Here is a 17,982-nt window from a genome sequence, read left to right as displayed (position 1 = left end):
CCTCTTAATAGAAAAAACAATTATATTCCTATACTTGTTCAACAAATTGATTTTGCTTGCATAATTATAATCGTAAATATTTAATTATGGGAACAAAAAGTGCAAATGCACAGAGTAGGAAAAATTTGCGGCTTTTGCAAGCAAAGTGAAGCAAAACATGTATTCTGTGGTGCGAGTTACATTTGAATTGTAATTTTTTGTCAACAGAGATTTATTTTAAAATGGATGTGAATTTGAAATTGAAAGAATTTAACATAAGTGTGCCCTGGGGTCATATAGCTGGTAAGTAACCATGTGGCGATTGGTCAATTTATAATAATTTTTATTTCAAGTGAAGTCTTGGGGAAATGAGAGCCACTTTCCGATTTTAGCCATTCACGGAATTCAAGACAATGCTGGAAGTTTTGATCAATTGGTTTCCCTCCTTCCGCAAACTTATAACTATGTGTGTATAGATCTTCCAAGCCATGGTAGATCCAGTCGATTTACTGAACACATTCCGATACACCTTTGGAACTTTGTGTTAGCTTTGAAATTTGTAACTGATCATTTTAATTGGGATAAGTTTATTTTAATGGGTCATAGTCTGGGTGCCCACATAGCCCTTCAGTTTGCAATAGTTTTTCCCGAAAAAGTGGAAAAATTAATACTTTTAGATATAATATCACTTCTGGCAGTCGAGCCTGATAAGTTTGTAAGTCATTTGTGCGATCGTTACGAAAAAATTTTGGAAGAAAATAGGCAGATATCAAATAAACCTGTCGATACTCTCGATGACGCATTACATGAGTTAAATAAACAGAGAGTTCTCTTTCCTCTAAAGAAGAAGGCAGCAGAAATGATATTACCAAGAAGTGTGGTGGAGGTATCGGAAAATAAATATCAACTTCAATTAGATTCACGTCTTACATCTTTTATACGTTTTTTGTATGATAAATCTTATTTTTTAAATGTTCTTAAGGCCAATCCGTTTCAGTGTCCCATCCTAATTCTCTTATCTACAGAAAATGGATGGAATTGGCCTAAAGATATTCTACAGGCATTTCAAAAGCAACGGAATATTAAGATCCAATGGCTTTCTGGCGATCATTACTTCCATATTGTTGGTGCTAAAAGTATTGCGTTGGTTATTGGCAATTATTTAGGTCTGTCAAAAAGTAAAATATAGACAAGTAAATTTATACCAAAGGGATAATAAACATCTTAACTGTTAACTAGTGTATAATCTAATTAAACAAATTTTGATGCAATTCCTAACAATTTCGTATAATCGGCACCTTTATTGATAGTACTTTCTTTTAATATTGTCCTCAAAACTGTCGGAATTGGTACGTGGATTCTAGTTCCCAAAGGTGTGCCATTGTCATCAATAAGAACTATGTTGTTACTATCAAATTTAGGAATCTTAGGTTTTTGGTTTTGTTTGAGGCCGACAAGGACGGCCTTCTTCTTTTCACCCCTGATGGCAACGAGCACTCTGTCGCCTAAAATATGTAGCTAGTATAAGACAGGGTTTTTCTTAATTATCCACCTACCGATTAGGCCCACACCGGTTTTGTTATATACGTGGATACATTTCGGGGGCTTTCCTTCAGCCATTGCTCTCACGCCGATTTCGCTATTATCGACTACTCGAAGCCGAGTCATTTTCTGAATTTGAAAAGTTGGTTCGCATACATGTAGATTTCGCAGCTGTAAGTTGCAGTGGATTTTACCAAGATGCACAAATAGTCTTGGAAACATTTTTTAAAATCCACTGATTGGAGGTTATGTTTCGGTATGGATAAAGAAGAGGAGAGTTCTTAGTGTAGATCCTAAGGATTAATTGTCTAGTAGTATCTGGTATGGACGAGTGACCTTTACTACGTATATAGTCTATCTTATTTGAAAGAAGAAGAAATAATTTGTGGGTCCGGCGCAATATTTACAAATATCCCCAATTTGAAAACAAACAAATTCGGTCATCTGGTTGACGCATGTACATATTGTTGTTTTCCGATCTTGGGTATGTTCCATGGCCCATTGAAAAAAAGAACAGGAAACCGCAGATTATTAAAAAATTGTATTATAAAACTGGTTTCGTTTTTATTTTAGGTTAAATTCAATGGATTTCGTTTCGCTGAAGTAAAATTTATGCAACAAATTTCTCTTAGCATATCACATTCGGAACTGATAGCAAATGCCGCAAATTTTAGCGAAAAAAAAAATGAAAAACACAGACCTTATTAACCTGCATTCTATGCAAAAGCCGGTGTTTGATTGATTTGATATCGGGTTAAGCGTGTTTATAGTGTTTCTTTTGGTGGTTATGGAACTTAGATTGGTTTGAAAACCTTTTTTTTAAAGAAGTGGCAAGACATTTGTTAGGCAATGGGCAAGAGTAAAAGTTAAAAAACATGAGTCAGTTTGTGACAAAAATTTCTAAAATCTTCTATTGATGTCGGAAATGAGCGAATGATCTTAGCAGCCTTGTCCACCATTTTTTTGCTAACCTATAAATGCATCGAATTTAACATTAACCTATACCATATGGTGTAGTGTCTTAAAGACTGCGCAAGCTTTCGAGATGGGTAAAAGTAAGTAGTTTGAATTCAACTTTTAATAGTTTAATGTAACTGCTTATCATTCAGAATCCCAGAACCCCGCTGTCAAGAAGTTTATTAAGGAAAAATCGAAAGCAAAGCGCAGAGAATCTAAACAAAATCTAAAACAAAAAAGGGCACGTATAGTGGTTCGAAATTTAAGTTTTAGGGCTACGGTTTCTCAAATTAAAGAGCATTTTGAAAAATTTGGTGAAATATTGAATGTGGAATTATTGAAAAAAGAAGACGGCAAATTAGTTGGATGCGCATTTATTCAATACAACTTGGTGCAGGCAGCTGCAAAAGCTAAACACTACACTCATAACCAACCATTTTTGGGCAGAAATATTTCTGTAGATTTTGCAAAACCAAAAGACAAGTACACTAAAACCGTGAATGAACAGAAGAAATCTAGGAATATCGAACAAGCAGTTGAAATTAAAGATGAGTCACTAGTTGAAGTAAAAGATAAAATCGAAGAAGAAAAATTTAATATAGATAATGTAAAAGATGAAGTCCATTCGGAAGCAGATTCAGAGGAGTCTGGGCAAGATGAGGTTGTGGAGGCAGAACCTGAAGTTCAAAAAAGGATAGTTTCACATGACGCCACCGAAGGAAGAACGGTATTTATTAAAAATGTTCCCTTCCAGGCAACTAATGAGGACGTCAAAGAGTGTATGTCGCAATTTGGACGAATCTTTTATGCCCTAGTTTGCTTAGATAAGTTGACGGAACATTCAAGAGGAACAGCCTTTGTGAAATTTGTCGTGAGTAATTATTTACTTGTTTGAATTAATAACTCTCTAGTATTTTTTAGAATAAGGAAGATGCGGAGAAAGCATTGAACGCTGGCACCGAATTGACTCTATTGGGAAATGTTTTGGATTGCCATTTAGCGTTAGATCGTAATGAACTCCAGAAGAAGGTGGAAGCCCAAAAGGAAGAGAAGTCGAAACCAAAGGATTCTAGAAATTTGTACCTTGTTAAGGAAGGAGGTATTAAGAGAAACCTTTATTGATTTTGGTGAGTGAGTATTGCCTGTTTTAGTAATTTTGGCCGGGACAAAAGCAGCCGAAGGGGTTTCAGTTAGCGATATGGCGAAACGGCTACAGCTGGAGCAATACAAAACCCAGATGTTACGTAAATTAAACACTTTCGTGTCAAGGGAACGCCTCGTTATACACAATTTGCCTCCCGCATGGGATGACAACAAGTTAAAAATGTTGGTAAAAAAGTATGCTGGCGAGGGGGCTGTGATAAAGGAGGCTCGTGTTATGCGTGATATGAAACGTTTAGATGCTAAAGGCGTGGGGCCATCCAAAGAATACGGGTTTGTTACTTTTACAAAACACGAGAACGCTCTGCTCGCGTTACGAGCACTGAATAACAATCCCAACATTTTTTCACCGCAGAAGAGGCCTATAGTTACGTTTAGTATAGAAAGTAAGTCGGCGATCAAAGCCAAATTGAAGCGGCTCGAAAAGTCTAAGATATCCAACCCGAAATCGAAGAATTACGTTGCCCCCAAACGAGGACAGGAAGCGGATACCCAGTCGGAGCAGGAATTGGAAGATTTTGCTGGGGTGACGTCTAAAAGGGGTCACATACCTAAAACGAGGGCCAGGTACAAACTCAACGTTCAGGCTAAATTACATTACGAGAATGTGAAAAAAGAAAAACGGCAACAAAAAATGGCCAAGCAATCTTTGCAGCAAAAGAAGGAAGATTTCATAAGGCAGCCGGGACAAAAAATTAAAAAGAAAAAGATAGTGGAAGATAACTTTGCGAAATTGGTTAATGAATATAAAAATAAAATTACGGAAGCAAATGTAATTAAGAAAAAAAAATGGTACGCATAAATTGCTTATTTTCTATATACTTTTTGTTTTATTAATTAAGCAAATTCACAGAATGCTATGTTGAATGCAACAAATTTTACCTTATGTCAAATAAATACGGGAAAAGTCTATATTAAATATTTTCATTGCACAAGGAAGTTCTAGAACTAATGAAAATAATTAATATTTTACCCTCGAAAGATTCGAAGATTAAGTTGGACCAAGACCAACTTCTTGGAAAATTATATTCACTTCTTTTTAATCAAATTCGGCCCGAGGATTCACTTTAATTTCAAACTAACCAAAACCAGTTTTAATATTAAATATGGCAATTTTGACTGAGCTTGGACAGACTTCGCTCCTTCGCTTATAATGTGATGTGTATGAGTGTTTTACCTGAAATAAGGTATGCCGGTTAACATAACATACAAAAATAATCGACAAAATAAAGTTACTTTAATTTAAAAAAATACACCACCAAAAGCACGGAATATTAGGAAATGCAAACTTTGTATGAGAACTTGGAAATATAAAAACAGCGCCACCATACCGTTGGCTGAAAAACTATTTTCATATGGAAGTCAAGATTGGGCAGATCGATAAGAAGAAGAACTTTAATTTCAATTGTTTTATTACGCATTGGTAAATAAAGGAAATAAATTTAAAAATACTTTTAAACTATTTTATTAGCCAATAATATAAAAAGAATAACAACAGTCTTTATAGTTTACTAGAGAATAAAGATAATACGAGGCAGAGCGGATCAAATGACTTTAAACACAAATAACACGCATCCGAATAATAAATAATAACAATGTATTTACAATGCAAAAGGATGGATCACAAAAAGATATTGCAGTGGTTATAGCATCAAAACTGTATATTCGACGTAAGAAAACAAAATGTTAATTCTATAAAAACTAAATATGTGACAAAATAAAACTTTAAAAAAGAAATAGGACACAATAAATTTCCGCTTTAAGTGGTACTTTAACTCATGCTTAACACTTAACATCCTCTTAGATTTATTAATGAGCAATTAAAGAAAAATATGCCTGAAGCGATATGTATTGCTTCCCATTGCTTATACCTAATTCCTTAGTTATTTTCCCAACAGATCAAAGTTTGTGTTGAAAGCAAACAAAACGGCTCTAGAAATTAATTATCATTCAGTGATTCACATTCATAGAAAAAAACTTTTTAACCACCCTTAAGCGGTTAAATCACGAAACTAGCCCATTTATGCTTAATATTACCTCACTTCAATACCATGGGAAATATAGAAATCAATCTAGCCATTCTTCGGAGCTTGTCTTGAATATTAAGGGGCAAAGAGCTTCTGTATTTCGAAATAAATATTCAAGCTGAAAAAAAAAGCATTATGTTAATAGAAAAACAATTTTTATTAGCTTTTTGGTAATTTTTAAACAGCGCCACCAAGCCGTGGCCTGAAAAGTAAAACAGTTACCGCTACGTTACCCATTGACATTTCCGGACGTGACTGACTATTTAAGCTCAGCAAAAGTGCGCATTTGAGTGCATAGATGGCAAGGCAAGCCTCGACGGACGATTATTACAGCTGGCTATCAACAGAGGACGCCACCACTGAGGAACCAATTTATTTCTATCCATTATACCAGTGGCTTAAAAAATGTGTGATGTTTCAATATTTTCGAACATCATTTCAATACTTTGTACACGTTTTAGCGAGTAGTTTGTTTGGTGTTTATTTGTTTGTGCTGTGATTTTTTTTTATAAGTCAACAGGACGATAATTTATTGCTCACTTATAGTGTATGCTTTTAAACCAAAAATAATAAACGGTTGCGAAATCATTAGAAAGAGGCTAGGCGTATTCTTTCGTGTTCGACAGCATTTTTTAAAATGTATAAGAAAATGTTTAGAAATGAACGGTGGGCATTTTGAAAATGCATTGTAGTTAGCGTTGTATACCGTTTAATTCCTGACTATTATTAATATTTTTTTATTTTCGAAAATGTTAAATGTATTTATGTTACTTAAATTAAACATTGTGTATTTGGACCTAGAATAAAAAAGTTCATTAGTCGTTCTATTTTGTAATATCAGTCTAAATAAATAAAACACAGGGAAAATAAAAAAAAACGTCCTAGGTAAAATGCCCTCTAGCGCAGATTTCTGAAACACTTTTATTTTGTAACGACAACTTTTACTAAATCAGGGCCGAACACATAATAATAACCCATATAAAATAATATATAGCAACTATTTTAAAATTATTAATTTGCATTAGATAACTAAATTGGATAGAAAATTTTAGGACTGCACTTACTCGAAAATCACTTGTAATTTGCTTCTTGGCTGAACATTTCTTATCTTTTTTTTTAAGTTTAATGGTGAGAAGGCTTTTAAAGAGAGAGAAACGGTATTGTAAAGTTTGTAAACGTTATAGGAGAAGCTTCTGTGGAAAAGAGACGTCCTGTGTGTACGTGTACGCGGACGTATGGTCTTTTCATAGATATAAGAAAGTGACCAATTGCTTTTGAATGGGATTATCCAAGGGATTACCAAGATTATTACTTAAAGTTTCGGAATTTAAATTCAGGTAAAATTGTGGTCCGTAATAGAAAATAATTTTATACCTACCTGCGTTTAATATTCTTTGGTTTGGTATACTACTTAGGTTAAGTTTATTAGTAATCATTCTTATTTCGTGTGTAATACAGCGTGTGTTGAATCTTGTGCGAATTATGCAAAATATGTGCGAATCTAGTGTATCTCAGGAGATGCTCCCGCCCTAATGTAGAAAACACTATTCTATTGAGACTAAGGAAGTTATAAACAATGTTTATTTGACTCTCATTGAACGTGGTGCCCGCAAGCAACCATCTTTAGAAGAAACGCCCACATTGACGAAAATTCCAACATCAGCTGTATAGAAAATTATGAATAATCCCATTTCAGCGAGGAAAAAAAGAAGCGATGCTGACATTTTCTCGAGTGTAGATGAAAGTGATCAAGATATAATACGGCGTAAAATTTACCAGTTATACGAGGAACAAAGCGTGCCTACATTAGATATCTTAATTAGGAGGATTGAAAAAGATGAAACCGGTGTTAAATGTAACAGAACTACCTTTTGGAAGTGTATTCAACACATGGGTTTTAGATTTAAAAAAATTGACAAAAGGCAAGTTTTAATGGAATCTTTTAGAATTCGGAAATGGCGACTGGAATATCTAGAAAAAATTAGGATTTACAGAGAACAACAAAGGCCAATTATTTACTTAAATGAAACCTGGTTCGACACTTATGATACCCTGGAAAAGGGTTGGGTTGACTCAAATGATAAGTGTAAAATAAACGCGCCATCAAAAAGAGGTAAAATAATAACTATTTTGCATCCTAGCTCTAAAGATGGTTGGATTCCAAATGGACTTTCTCTGTCTGCGAAAAATATTAAAGATTCTTCTCTGGATTACCATGAATGCCCCACCGCTGATTTATTTGAAAGTTGGTTTAAAAACAAACTAGTTTCAAACATTCCTCCTAATAGCGTGATTGTAATGGGCAATGCAAATTATCACAGTAGACAGTTGACTAAAACCCCTTCCTCATGTGACACAAAAGCAACAATCCAAAAACTACATGTATAATAACGACATTTATTTTCACGAAGATTATACCAAAAAGCAATTAATTGAGGTTCTACAAAGCTTGAACCTACAAAAGGAATACGTCTCTGATAATTATGCAAAAAATCTAGGGCATACAGTTTTAAGGCTCCGCCTTACCACTGTGTATTTAATCCCATTGAACATGTTAGGCACCAACTGAAATCTGCTATTCGTCGTAACAATGTTTTCCCAGTGTTAACTCCAATGTTCTCAAACTTATAGAAACCGAAGTTTTTATCATAGAAACGGAACAAAGTTGGGCAAATTCTGTTAAACATATAGAAAAAGCAGAGCAATCGTATATCCATATTGCAAATAATATAGAACAAATAATAATTAGAACAGGCGATGATAGCGATAGTGATACTGATATATTATGTGAATAATTTTAAGTAATTTACGTAGGTAATAAAAATAATTTGTAATTTAATTTTAGATTTAAACATAAATACATACATAAATAAATTAATATTGTTTGGTATCTTTCCTAACAAAACCCCAAATAATTAATTTCTAAGCAAAGTACCGACCTGTTCGGCCATATTTCATTCCTACAGCTTGCCCGGGGCTTTCCTTAATTCATATCAGTTAGTCACTTTCTTATATCTATAAACTGAGTTTGTCTCGGTGATAAGGGGAATAGGATAATGTTTATTTTAATTATTTTTAGTTTTCTTATGGTTCGATATTTGATTGCAGTCTCCTAGTATTAGCAGTACTCGCTAGTCTCAACAGGTCTAATGTTTCCTCATTCTACAATCGAATTGAATACATGGTTTCGATTGTTTGTGTTTAATGTTAAATCCGCTATTTCGTAACACATCTGTTTAAAATGGTAAACTCCCGTTGCATATTTTTAAATAATTGAAAAGTGCTTGAAATTCCCTTCACAAAAATAATCTGATAAAGTGAAAAATCACCAAAGGTGACAATTACGTTGCATCATAAATGGCATGAATTCATAAATGGACATATTTCGGTGATAGGACGACTAGAGGTTAGTAGGTATCGTTCGCCCAACGATATACGGTTTTTGGCAACATAATCCGGTATTATTTTTCCCCTTCGAATCTTTCCTCGAAGTTTCCGAACACCCTGTGTAGTGAAAATCACGCAGGATGACTGTTACGTCATATCATAAATTGTATCAACTAATAAGTGGATGTACTTCGGTGATAGGGCAACTAGGGGTTAGTAGGTATAGTTCTCTAACGATATACGGTTTTCACTACATAATCCGGAATGATTTTACCGTGTTGAATCTTTCCTCGAAGTTTCCGAACTCGAGACGCACGGATCATTACGTATTACCTTATCGAATAGATGAACGGAGCTGTTGTGGTCCAATCTCACGCCTGCATATCTCCGGCACTCTCTAATCCCATTATAACGTCCTCCGGCTGGATAATGCCCGTGTTTTGACTGTTTGCAGGATTAAAAGTATTACCTTTCAAGTGTGGCCTTAGCGTAGGTATGTTTACCCGTCCGGCTTTTGTGTCCCCGTCCGCTGCCGCTGACACCCATTCAACGAGGTGTGGACATGCCAGAGTACTTGTCAAACAACGCGTCACTCGCTTATTTCGTGTACAAGAAGGAATTCCCTTTGCTTTTACGTTGAAAAGAAACTCGCCGCTACCTGTAATCCTCCCGAATCGTTTTTATATGTGAGAACCTTCGCACCGCGGTTCCCATTGATTCAGCCATAATGGTCCGATCGTCCGGTAAATTTAACCCATATTATTCCAAGCATAAAAAAAAATAAAAAAATAATTTTTTGCTCTAAAATGATTTATTTTGTTGCACTTAAGAATACATTACATGTGTCAAAAAAAAACTCGAAATATACAAAAAATACTGGTGCGTAAACGAACCATTGGGAGAAAATATTAAATAATGTTTTGGCGCACATAAGAAAGTTCAAATTCAACAGAAAACAACTAAAAGTAGATTGTTTTCCAAATAGAACCTGATTTGATACAAAAAAACGTGTAATATTTATGGTGCGTGAGCGCACCACTGGTAACACCCGGTTTCATTTTTGGTGATATTTTACAAAGCATGAAGTACGTAAATGCACATTACACTTATTATAAACGTAAATTGTGTGGCTGTGGCAGATTCTACATCTCCTTCGGACTTTATTAGCATAAACAATCATGAGGTGACCTTGATTATCATAACGCACTTCATCTATGACAGGTGCAGATTTCTTTGAGTAATTGTTTTATCAATTTTTAAAAGTCGCAAAGCAGTATAAGATTTTAAATCAAATCAATCACTTCGTCATCAAATTTCAAGCGGAGTTTTTCCCGAAAGCCTATATTTTAGTTCCTCACATGATTTAAATCCGTCGGATATAGGTGTGTGAGTGTACTCAATCTGAACTTTCTTCCAATTGACAGTAGAATTTGAATTTCAGGGTTTCATCATCTGGTGACTCCCATTCAGGTTCATTAGTTGATGAATTACAGGACTGTTGAAGGACAGCTGTATCATTCGGTGTATGTAACTCGAAAGTTTAAACTATATCAGTTATTTCCCCAAACTCTTGTAGATTTATGTTATCGTTCATATCTTCTTCGTCAGTCAAGGTATTCACGTCGGGTGGAATATAGACCGCGTCAATATGTTCTGTAAATATTTTTTCACGTTATTTTTAGCATAAATTTACAAGGAATGTTGTTATTTCATTATCCTCCATAGCCGCCTCTAATTCCTTTTGAGTCAAATACCTCGGAAATGCCACATTTTACGACATGTAATGTTCACTGCACAAGGCACAAACTAATACTAAAGAACACGCTAATTGTTGAATCTTTATTCTTGTCTAGACTTGAAATAACAAAGTTTTGTTTCACAGATAAAACCAGTGGTGCATTCACGCACCAATAAATATTTTCAAAAAATAAAGCATAATCAATATAGTATTTCCAATGTAGGTTTCCTGCGATGTAATCTACATGCTATAGACTTAACAAAAATGGCAAGACAAATCCAAAATATTTTTTTTTTACTATTTTGGATTTACTTGAAAATGTGATACAAATTTATGTACCGCTTTTGTTAACTTTTGCAGTCATATACAAGCTCTTTCCTTTACGCATAAATTAGCGATTTCTACGGTTTTGTATCCTTTAGTAGGGATAATAATAAAATTTTTAAATGGATGTGCAAAAATATTTCCTGGATGTATCAAAAAGAATCATAGAATAGCTGGTGCATTAACACACCACTGGACAAAATGGGTTAAACCGGAAGCGAAAAATGTATGTGGTTGTAACGTAAACACAAACATAAAATAAATGTAATGTAAAAGAATTGTCAAATAAAAAAAAAAGTTTTCAATAACAAGTACAGACACAAAATTAAAAGGGTTATGTAAAGAAACTGTTTATAATGCATAAAGATTTTTGCACTAGATGGAGGTATACTGGTAAAACTGTTAAAGGCGCCTCTCTCAGCTGTCATAGGTGAGTTCATATAGGTTCCATTCATAAGAAAGGAAACAAAAATTGAAGATGCCTGAAACAACTAGCCCAAAATACTATAGCTTGCTCGAGAGAATTTCACATTATATTTATAGTATCAGTGGTGTACATTTATTTATAAGTACCGGCCATGTACATAAAGGCAGTGAAACAGTTCTATCATCCCACTTTATTTAAAATTTACATAGATAAGGCCTTATACGTCAATTACACCTAGTGCTATGGAAAGAACCAATTTCCCAAAAAACTAAGAAGAATGTTTAACTCCTTTGTACAATTACGTCTGGGTTTGGAAAATGTCAAAGACTATTAAAGGCTATGAATAGAGAATGTGCTATAAAACCACATTAATTTAGAAAATAAAATATGACGACATTTTGAACACAGCTATTAGATACTATCGAAGATAAACAACTAATGTAGATTTCGCAAAAGGTACATGAATTTTAAAATACAGTAATTTATTGTCCAAACATGCATAAGCAATGCATTTAAAGTTTTGGTTAGTTACATTACTTGCATTATATACATTACAGATTTAAAAGTAAACATACATTGTGCATGCATAAAGAACAGTTTGCAGTTGTTTAATAGTTTTTTTTTAATTCTAACTGGGACGAGTTGTTTTTGACGGTTGTCGGTATTTTGTTATACAGTTTAATAGCAATTAATTTAATGGACAGCTGAGTATTGTTTACACGATGATAAGAGGCTAGCACAAAAATTTCCCGGCCTGACATAGATGCAGATCCAGTATCACGATAAAACTTTGTCTTCTTTTAAATATATATCTTAGTAGGCTGCAAAAAAAAATTGAAGTCTTGTGTCAAATATTTTTTTATTGACAGCATTTTAAACAAGACGTGTCCGAAAAAATGTCGCAAATAACGCAAATTGAGTATAGAGCGGTCATAAAGTTTTTGACAAAACAAGGGTTAGCACCTAAAATTATTAAAGAAAGGCTGGATGGTGTGTACGGCCAAAGTTCTCCTTCGTATTCTGTAGTGAAAGAATGGGCAAAACGTTTTCGAATGGGGCAGGAGTCCCTTGAAGATGATTCAAGAACTGGTCAACCAGTGGAGGTCATAACGGAAGATATTGTTGCGATTGTGGAGGAGGTGGTATTGAGTGATCGACGTTTAAAGGTCAAGGAAATCTCAGAAATTACTAAGCTTTCTGATATAAGTGTTCGTCGAACCCTGCATGATCATTTAGGTATGCATAAAGTTAGTGCGCGGCCTTTTTTGGAACTCTGTGGGTCAGAACCGAAGCCTGTGATAGAAACTATTGTGAAACTATGGTTCTCTATTATGACCCTCTATCGAAAAAAAGCCAGTCAACAAAAAAGGTGATGGCCATGATCTTTTGCACGATAATGCACCTGTCCATACTGGTGGTGTTGCATAAGCTGCCATTTTAGAGTGTGGGTTCCAACAGATAGATAATCTTCCCTATAGTCCAGCGACTATTATTTGTTTGGATATTTGAAAAAGGACTTACGTGGACGGCGATTTAACGACGAAGTTGAGTTAAAAGAGACTGTTTTAGCTCAATATGCAGAAAAACCAAAAGAATATTTTTTTAAAGGGATTGATTGATTGAAAGTTCGAACAATCTTTTTTTGAATTTTAAATATTCTATCTAATAAGTTTTCGAATCTGAAATTGTAACTTTGTTTAATTTCTCAGCCAGCATATCTATACGCATATGCCAGATAAGTCTACTATTTATGTACACACCCACAAGTATAGCGTTGTGGGAGCTAACGGCGCACCTGAAAAAAAGACAACCTCTGACTTATTTTCATTCAATTTAAGACGATTCGAACGAAACCACTCTTCTGCATCAACAATCGCCTGAGTACTTGCAGATACTTAAGGTTCTAAATTAAGTATTGTTGTGTCATCTGCATATAAAGAAACTATATGTGATCTTATATTCACTTGCAAGTTATTAAGAAAAAGAATTGTATTAAGTATTGAGCCTGGTGGCGCCCTAAGCCAACCAAATTGTGTCCAGAAACATCACCGTTAGGTAACGTAACGATTTGTTGTCTGTTGTTAAGGTAAGATTTAAAAAAGTTCAAACTTTAACTCCTTATCGCATATATCTTATACGTATTTTTTTAAAAAGGAGGTATGGTGCAAAGGAGATAAAACATAATCCTTAAATCTAGACATAAGCTTAAACTCAACACTTTAGAACAACTAGATTGCTCTAGGGTTAGGCAACCAACAATACACACCTACAACAAGTGCCGTAGGGAAGTAACGGTCTTCCTAGCAAAAGTTCCGACTGGCAATAAAGATAGAGTCTATTATTATTATATTCAATTTTATTCGTAGTGCCCTTTTAATTCCCTTTTTTGCCTTAAAATTAATCTACGCGGTAGTTTAAATCGCGACCGCCATCGCAGCGACTAACGTTAACGAACATTTGACGAATGAGTAATTAAAGGACGCAAATAAGGATTATGAATTTTCATTAATAGGATTTTATCGGAATGAAATGCGGCGTTGACGTTTTAAATAAGGAGCCTAAGATTTGGAGAACTCTGTCGTTTGCGGATTTATAATTGAAGACAATTAAGGGTGGTTGGGGGAGGGGGGGGAGGGTTTTGAAGCGGGCGCGACGAACATGGCCGTCATCTACCGGGCTCCCTTTTTCATTGGGAAATTAATTTCCTCAACATTTTCCAATTTTTTTCCAGGCGCGTGTTTTTTTTTAAATTTTTGATTTTTGAAATTATTTTTAACGCAATCTACTCTAAATAGGGAAGCTGTTTTGTTTGAACTATCTTTTTCTATCTCGTCAAATCCGCTTTTAGTTTAGTTTTAAATAGTATTTACAGGAGCTTCGACTGGCATGTCAATATCACGATATTAATTCTTTTACCAGTCGGTGGGAGGCGCTTCATGTCATTTTTTATGATTTTCTCGAAAATTTTAAATGTAATGGTATAAAATTATAAAAGAGCACAAAAAAACACAGCAAGTAGTGCAAACGGCATGAAAATATCTTTTTCCCCTTTGAGATATAAATAAAAATGAATTTAAATATACTTTTTTACGTAGGTTTATTAGAAGTAGTATTAGAGATAACCAAGAGATGACATATTATGATGGGCCAGTCAAAGCGATTGGGTCATGGCATGGCATCTCTGTCTAGTTCATTACTGTGTAATCCTTGTAAAAAACCGCGTAAAGATCTTTTTTTTTAATTTAGCACATAATTAAAACGTTTCAAATTGCCCCAATTATTTGGTGAAAAAGAGCAGGCACTTATTCTAAAACCTGTGTATTATTTCATTTTAGAAAACTGCTTTCACCATTACGCGCTGTACACAATGTAAGTATTTACTGCCTCCATACTTTCATTATCAGAGTCATCACTGAGATTAGTTATAACAGGATATATGTTGTTTTGTATAGAAATGTAATGTAATGTAATTCTCTAATATATATATATATATATATATATATATATATATATATATATATATATATATATATATATATATATATATATTCTTCAAATTCTCTTGGGTATTCGCTCTCTCGAAAATAAATAACGTAATTTCTTTAAATATCTATTAACGTTTCGATCTTATACAAAATATTCTTATTTTGTATTAGTGACATATATAACAATTGATGACATTTGACTTTGTGTTAATATATTACGTATTTAAAGTAAACATAATTTGTCAGCAAATATTTTATGCGGATTGGAATGACAAGCAAAGCAGATACGGATGTTTGTATTATTTATTTATTTTGTTAATGCCTTTAGAATCGAAATAAATAAGAACTAAAAGTTCAGATTTTCACGAAATTATATATTTTTACATGACAATTGTTTCGACAACACCGTGTCTTTATCAAATGTAATATTTATAAACACCTGCTACTATATATACCGAAAAATGACCATAAGACCTTAATTAATGTTGTTGTGAGAATTTAAGTACAATAAAGGAGTACTTAAATCTAATTGATCATTAAGCAATACATTTGAATGTCTTATTTTGTTAATTTCTGTGGCTTCCAATAAATTTAATTTTGTGCTTTTTGTGGTTGTATATAAAATATCAAAATTGTCGTCAAAAATGTGTTTTTCTGTGATTAAGTGTGTGGCATAATTAGAATCTAGACTATTGTTTTTAAACGTTCTTTTATGTTCGTTAATGCGTTTCTTGAAGGATATACCTGTTTGTCCAATATAAATTTTAGGACAAGATCCGTATTTCAACCTGTAGACACCATTTTTGAGATTTTGGACATTTCGTTTTATTATTTTTAAAAAATTTTCCTATTGTGTTGTTAGTTCTGAAAGCTATTTTTAAACCACATTTTAACAAAAGTTTTGAAACTTTTTCACTAGGTTCCCCTATGTGTGTAATTGTTGTTAATTGTTCGTGTTCTGTAATAGGTTTCGTATAAATAGAGTTTACTGTTGTTTGGATTTGTTTTTTATTTACAATTTTATCTATGATGGACGGATTGCAGACGTTGTTCAGTGCAATTTGTTTAATGATATTAAGTTCTTGTAATTTTCTGTTGAGAGTGGCCTATTAAGAAGTGTGTATAAAAGAGTGAAATGCAGCCATTTTCTGTGTACAAGGGTCATTTGAGCTGTTATGTATGTCTGTGCCCGTGTGTGAAGGTTTATGATAAATTGTAAAGTCTAATTTGTTTTGCGTTTTCGTAATATTTAAGTCTAAAAAATTAATAGAGTTAACATGTTGCAACATCCAAGTATCTATATTACCATAGAGAACTTTTACTTAAAGGATGTTCTAGTATGATATTTTCAAAATTATCCACAAAAATCTCGGCTAACAAAGGACCAAGTTCCATAATCAAACCTTCCTTAGAGATGTAAATCTGTCCATTAAATACAAAATAATTTTGGTCCAAAGATACTATTAAGCAATCTAATAAATCTTGTTTCACCAATGGGTTAACCTGTTTTCGAGTTAGGATGAAATCTACTAAATCTATGACATCCATAGATGGAATACTGGGAAATAAGTTTTGTACATGTAGATGTAAAAGAACTACCAGATTTTTCAGCACGTCATGGATTGATAATTAATCCAGGTAAATCATCTGTTATGCTCTTTGGAAAGAATAGGGATCATTTGGAGTCTGAACTTAACATAAAAGTGAGTGGTAGAGTTTTGCAGCTAACAAATTGTGCAAAAAATCTTGGCCTCAGAATTAACACAGATTTTCGTTTTAGAGAACAAGTTGGCTATTATTTACAATAGGGAAACGCCTCCTTAAATTTGCTTTATCCGCGTCGCGATTTATTGTCTGAGGCTCAAAAGAATAAATTAACGGATCCTCTAGTGTTAAGTTACGTTAACTATTGTGACAATTTATGTGACCCATGCCTAGATAAAACTGAGATATACAAAAATGAGAGAATGCAAAACAACTGTTTGCGGTTAATTTATGGTATAAGAAAATATGATCCGGTCTCACACAAACTACAGGATGCTAAGTGGTTGAATATGCAGAATAGGCGTAGGCTACACTCCTTGGTATTTTTTCACAACATTATTTTTAATAACAGTCATTCTTACTGTACAAATAAAATAATATATCGGGCAGATGTTCACAGACTGAACCTTAGATTTAGGGGTCTTATTTCTCCACCACCACACAGGACGTCTCTTTTTCAAAGAAGCTTCTCCTATCACATTTACAAACTTTACAGTACCGTTCCTCTCTCTTTAAAAGCCTGATCACCATTAAACTTAAAAAAAAAAGACAAGAAATGTTCAGCCAACAAGCAAATTGCAATTGATTTTCGAATAAGTTCAGTCTTAAAATTTTCTATCCAATTTTTAATTTTTATATACACGTACACATGTTCTTTTTTTGCTGTAGTTATCCCATGCGAACTAATAATTTTAAAGTAGTTGCTATATATTATTTTATAGGGGTTGAACTTGGAACAATTTTAATTGCTTTCAACTCCTTTTTTGCAATTTATGTGGTTTAAGATTGCAAGTTATGTTAAATAAAGTTTCATTAAATGCGATGAAGATTGAGACAGATTGTACAAAATGATTTACCCCATGATTTAGCCCATATCCATTTCACCCATGTACAAAGCTACCAGAAGCGAGTAAAAAAAATCCATCTTGACCGCTCTCTTGATAGGTTTTTTTGCCTTGCCTAAATGTCATGAAGAGCAACAAGGCGTATTCCCGATAGTCTTATTTTAAAAGTTTCTAATGAAAATGTTCATAATACTTCAGACCTATTAGAAATGACAAGCCATAGAGACAAAATCTTGATTGCGATTGAAAACGTTAAATTTAAAGGACGTATAGACTTATACACCATAGAGACAAATATAAAGCTTATGCTAAAGTCATAACGAATTAAAAAACAGTACGTATGCCA

General features: G+C 33.7%; 3 protein-coding genes across 3 annotated transcripts; 2 read left to right on the top strand and 1 right to left on the bottom strand.

Annotated features, from left to right (window-relative positions):
• The first annotated feature begins 21 nt into the window (after nt 1–21).
• Nucleotides 22–1,214, top strand: LOC132704329 (serine hydrolase-like protein). The gene is made up of 3 exons (XM_060674258.1): nt 22–282; nt 333–865; nt 977–1,214. The coding sequence occupies exons 1-3, from the start codon at nt 222–224 to the stop codon at nt 1,166–1,168; spliced, it is 786 nt and encodes a 261-aa protein (XP_060530241.1). The 5' UTR covers nt 22–221; the 3' UTR covers nt 1,169–1,214.
• On the bottom strand, nt 1,112–4,837 carry LOC132704330 (large ribosomal subunit protein uL14m). The gene is made up of 3 exons (XM_060674259.1): nt 4,613–4,837; nt 1,536–1,814; nt 1,112–1,484 (listed from the first exon to the last, which is right to left on the bottom strand). Exons 2-3 carry the CDS (start codon nt 1,741–1,743, stop codon nt 1,231–1,233), a joined length of 462 nt encoding a protein of 153 aa, XP_060530242.1. The 5' UTR covers nt 1,744–1,814; nt 4,613–4,837; the 3' UTR covers nt 1,112–1,230.
• LOC132704328 (RNA-binding protein 28) lies at nt 1,767–4,458 on the top strand. Its single transcript, XM_060674257.1, has 4 exons — nt 1,767–2,576; nt 2,631–3,349; nt 3,400–3,577; nt 3,630–4,458. The coding sequence occupies exons 1-4, from the start codon at nt 2,567–2,569 to the stop codon at nt 4,439–4,441; spliced, it is 1,719 nt and encodes a 572-aa protein (XP_060530240.1). The 5' UTR covers nt 1,767–2,566; the 3' UTR covers nt 4,442–4,458.
• Nucleotides 4,838–17,982: the final 13,145 nt, after the last annotated feature.

The sequence above is a fragment of the Cylas formicarius genome, unplaced genomic scaffold (genome assembly GCF_029955315.1).
Source record: "Cylas formicarius isolate icCylForm1 unplaced genomic scaffold, icCylForm1.1 PGA_scaffold_7__23_contigs__length_41026272, whole genome shotgun sequence".
NCBI classification, from domain to species: domain Eukaryota; kingdom Metazoa; phylum Arthropoda; class Insecta; order Coleoptera; family Brentidae; genus Cylas; species Cylas formicarius.
This window is presented reverse-complemented; position numbering and strand designations above follow the sequence as displayed.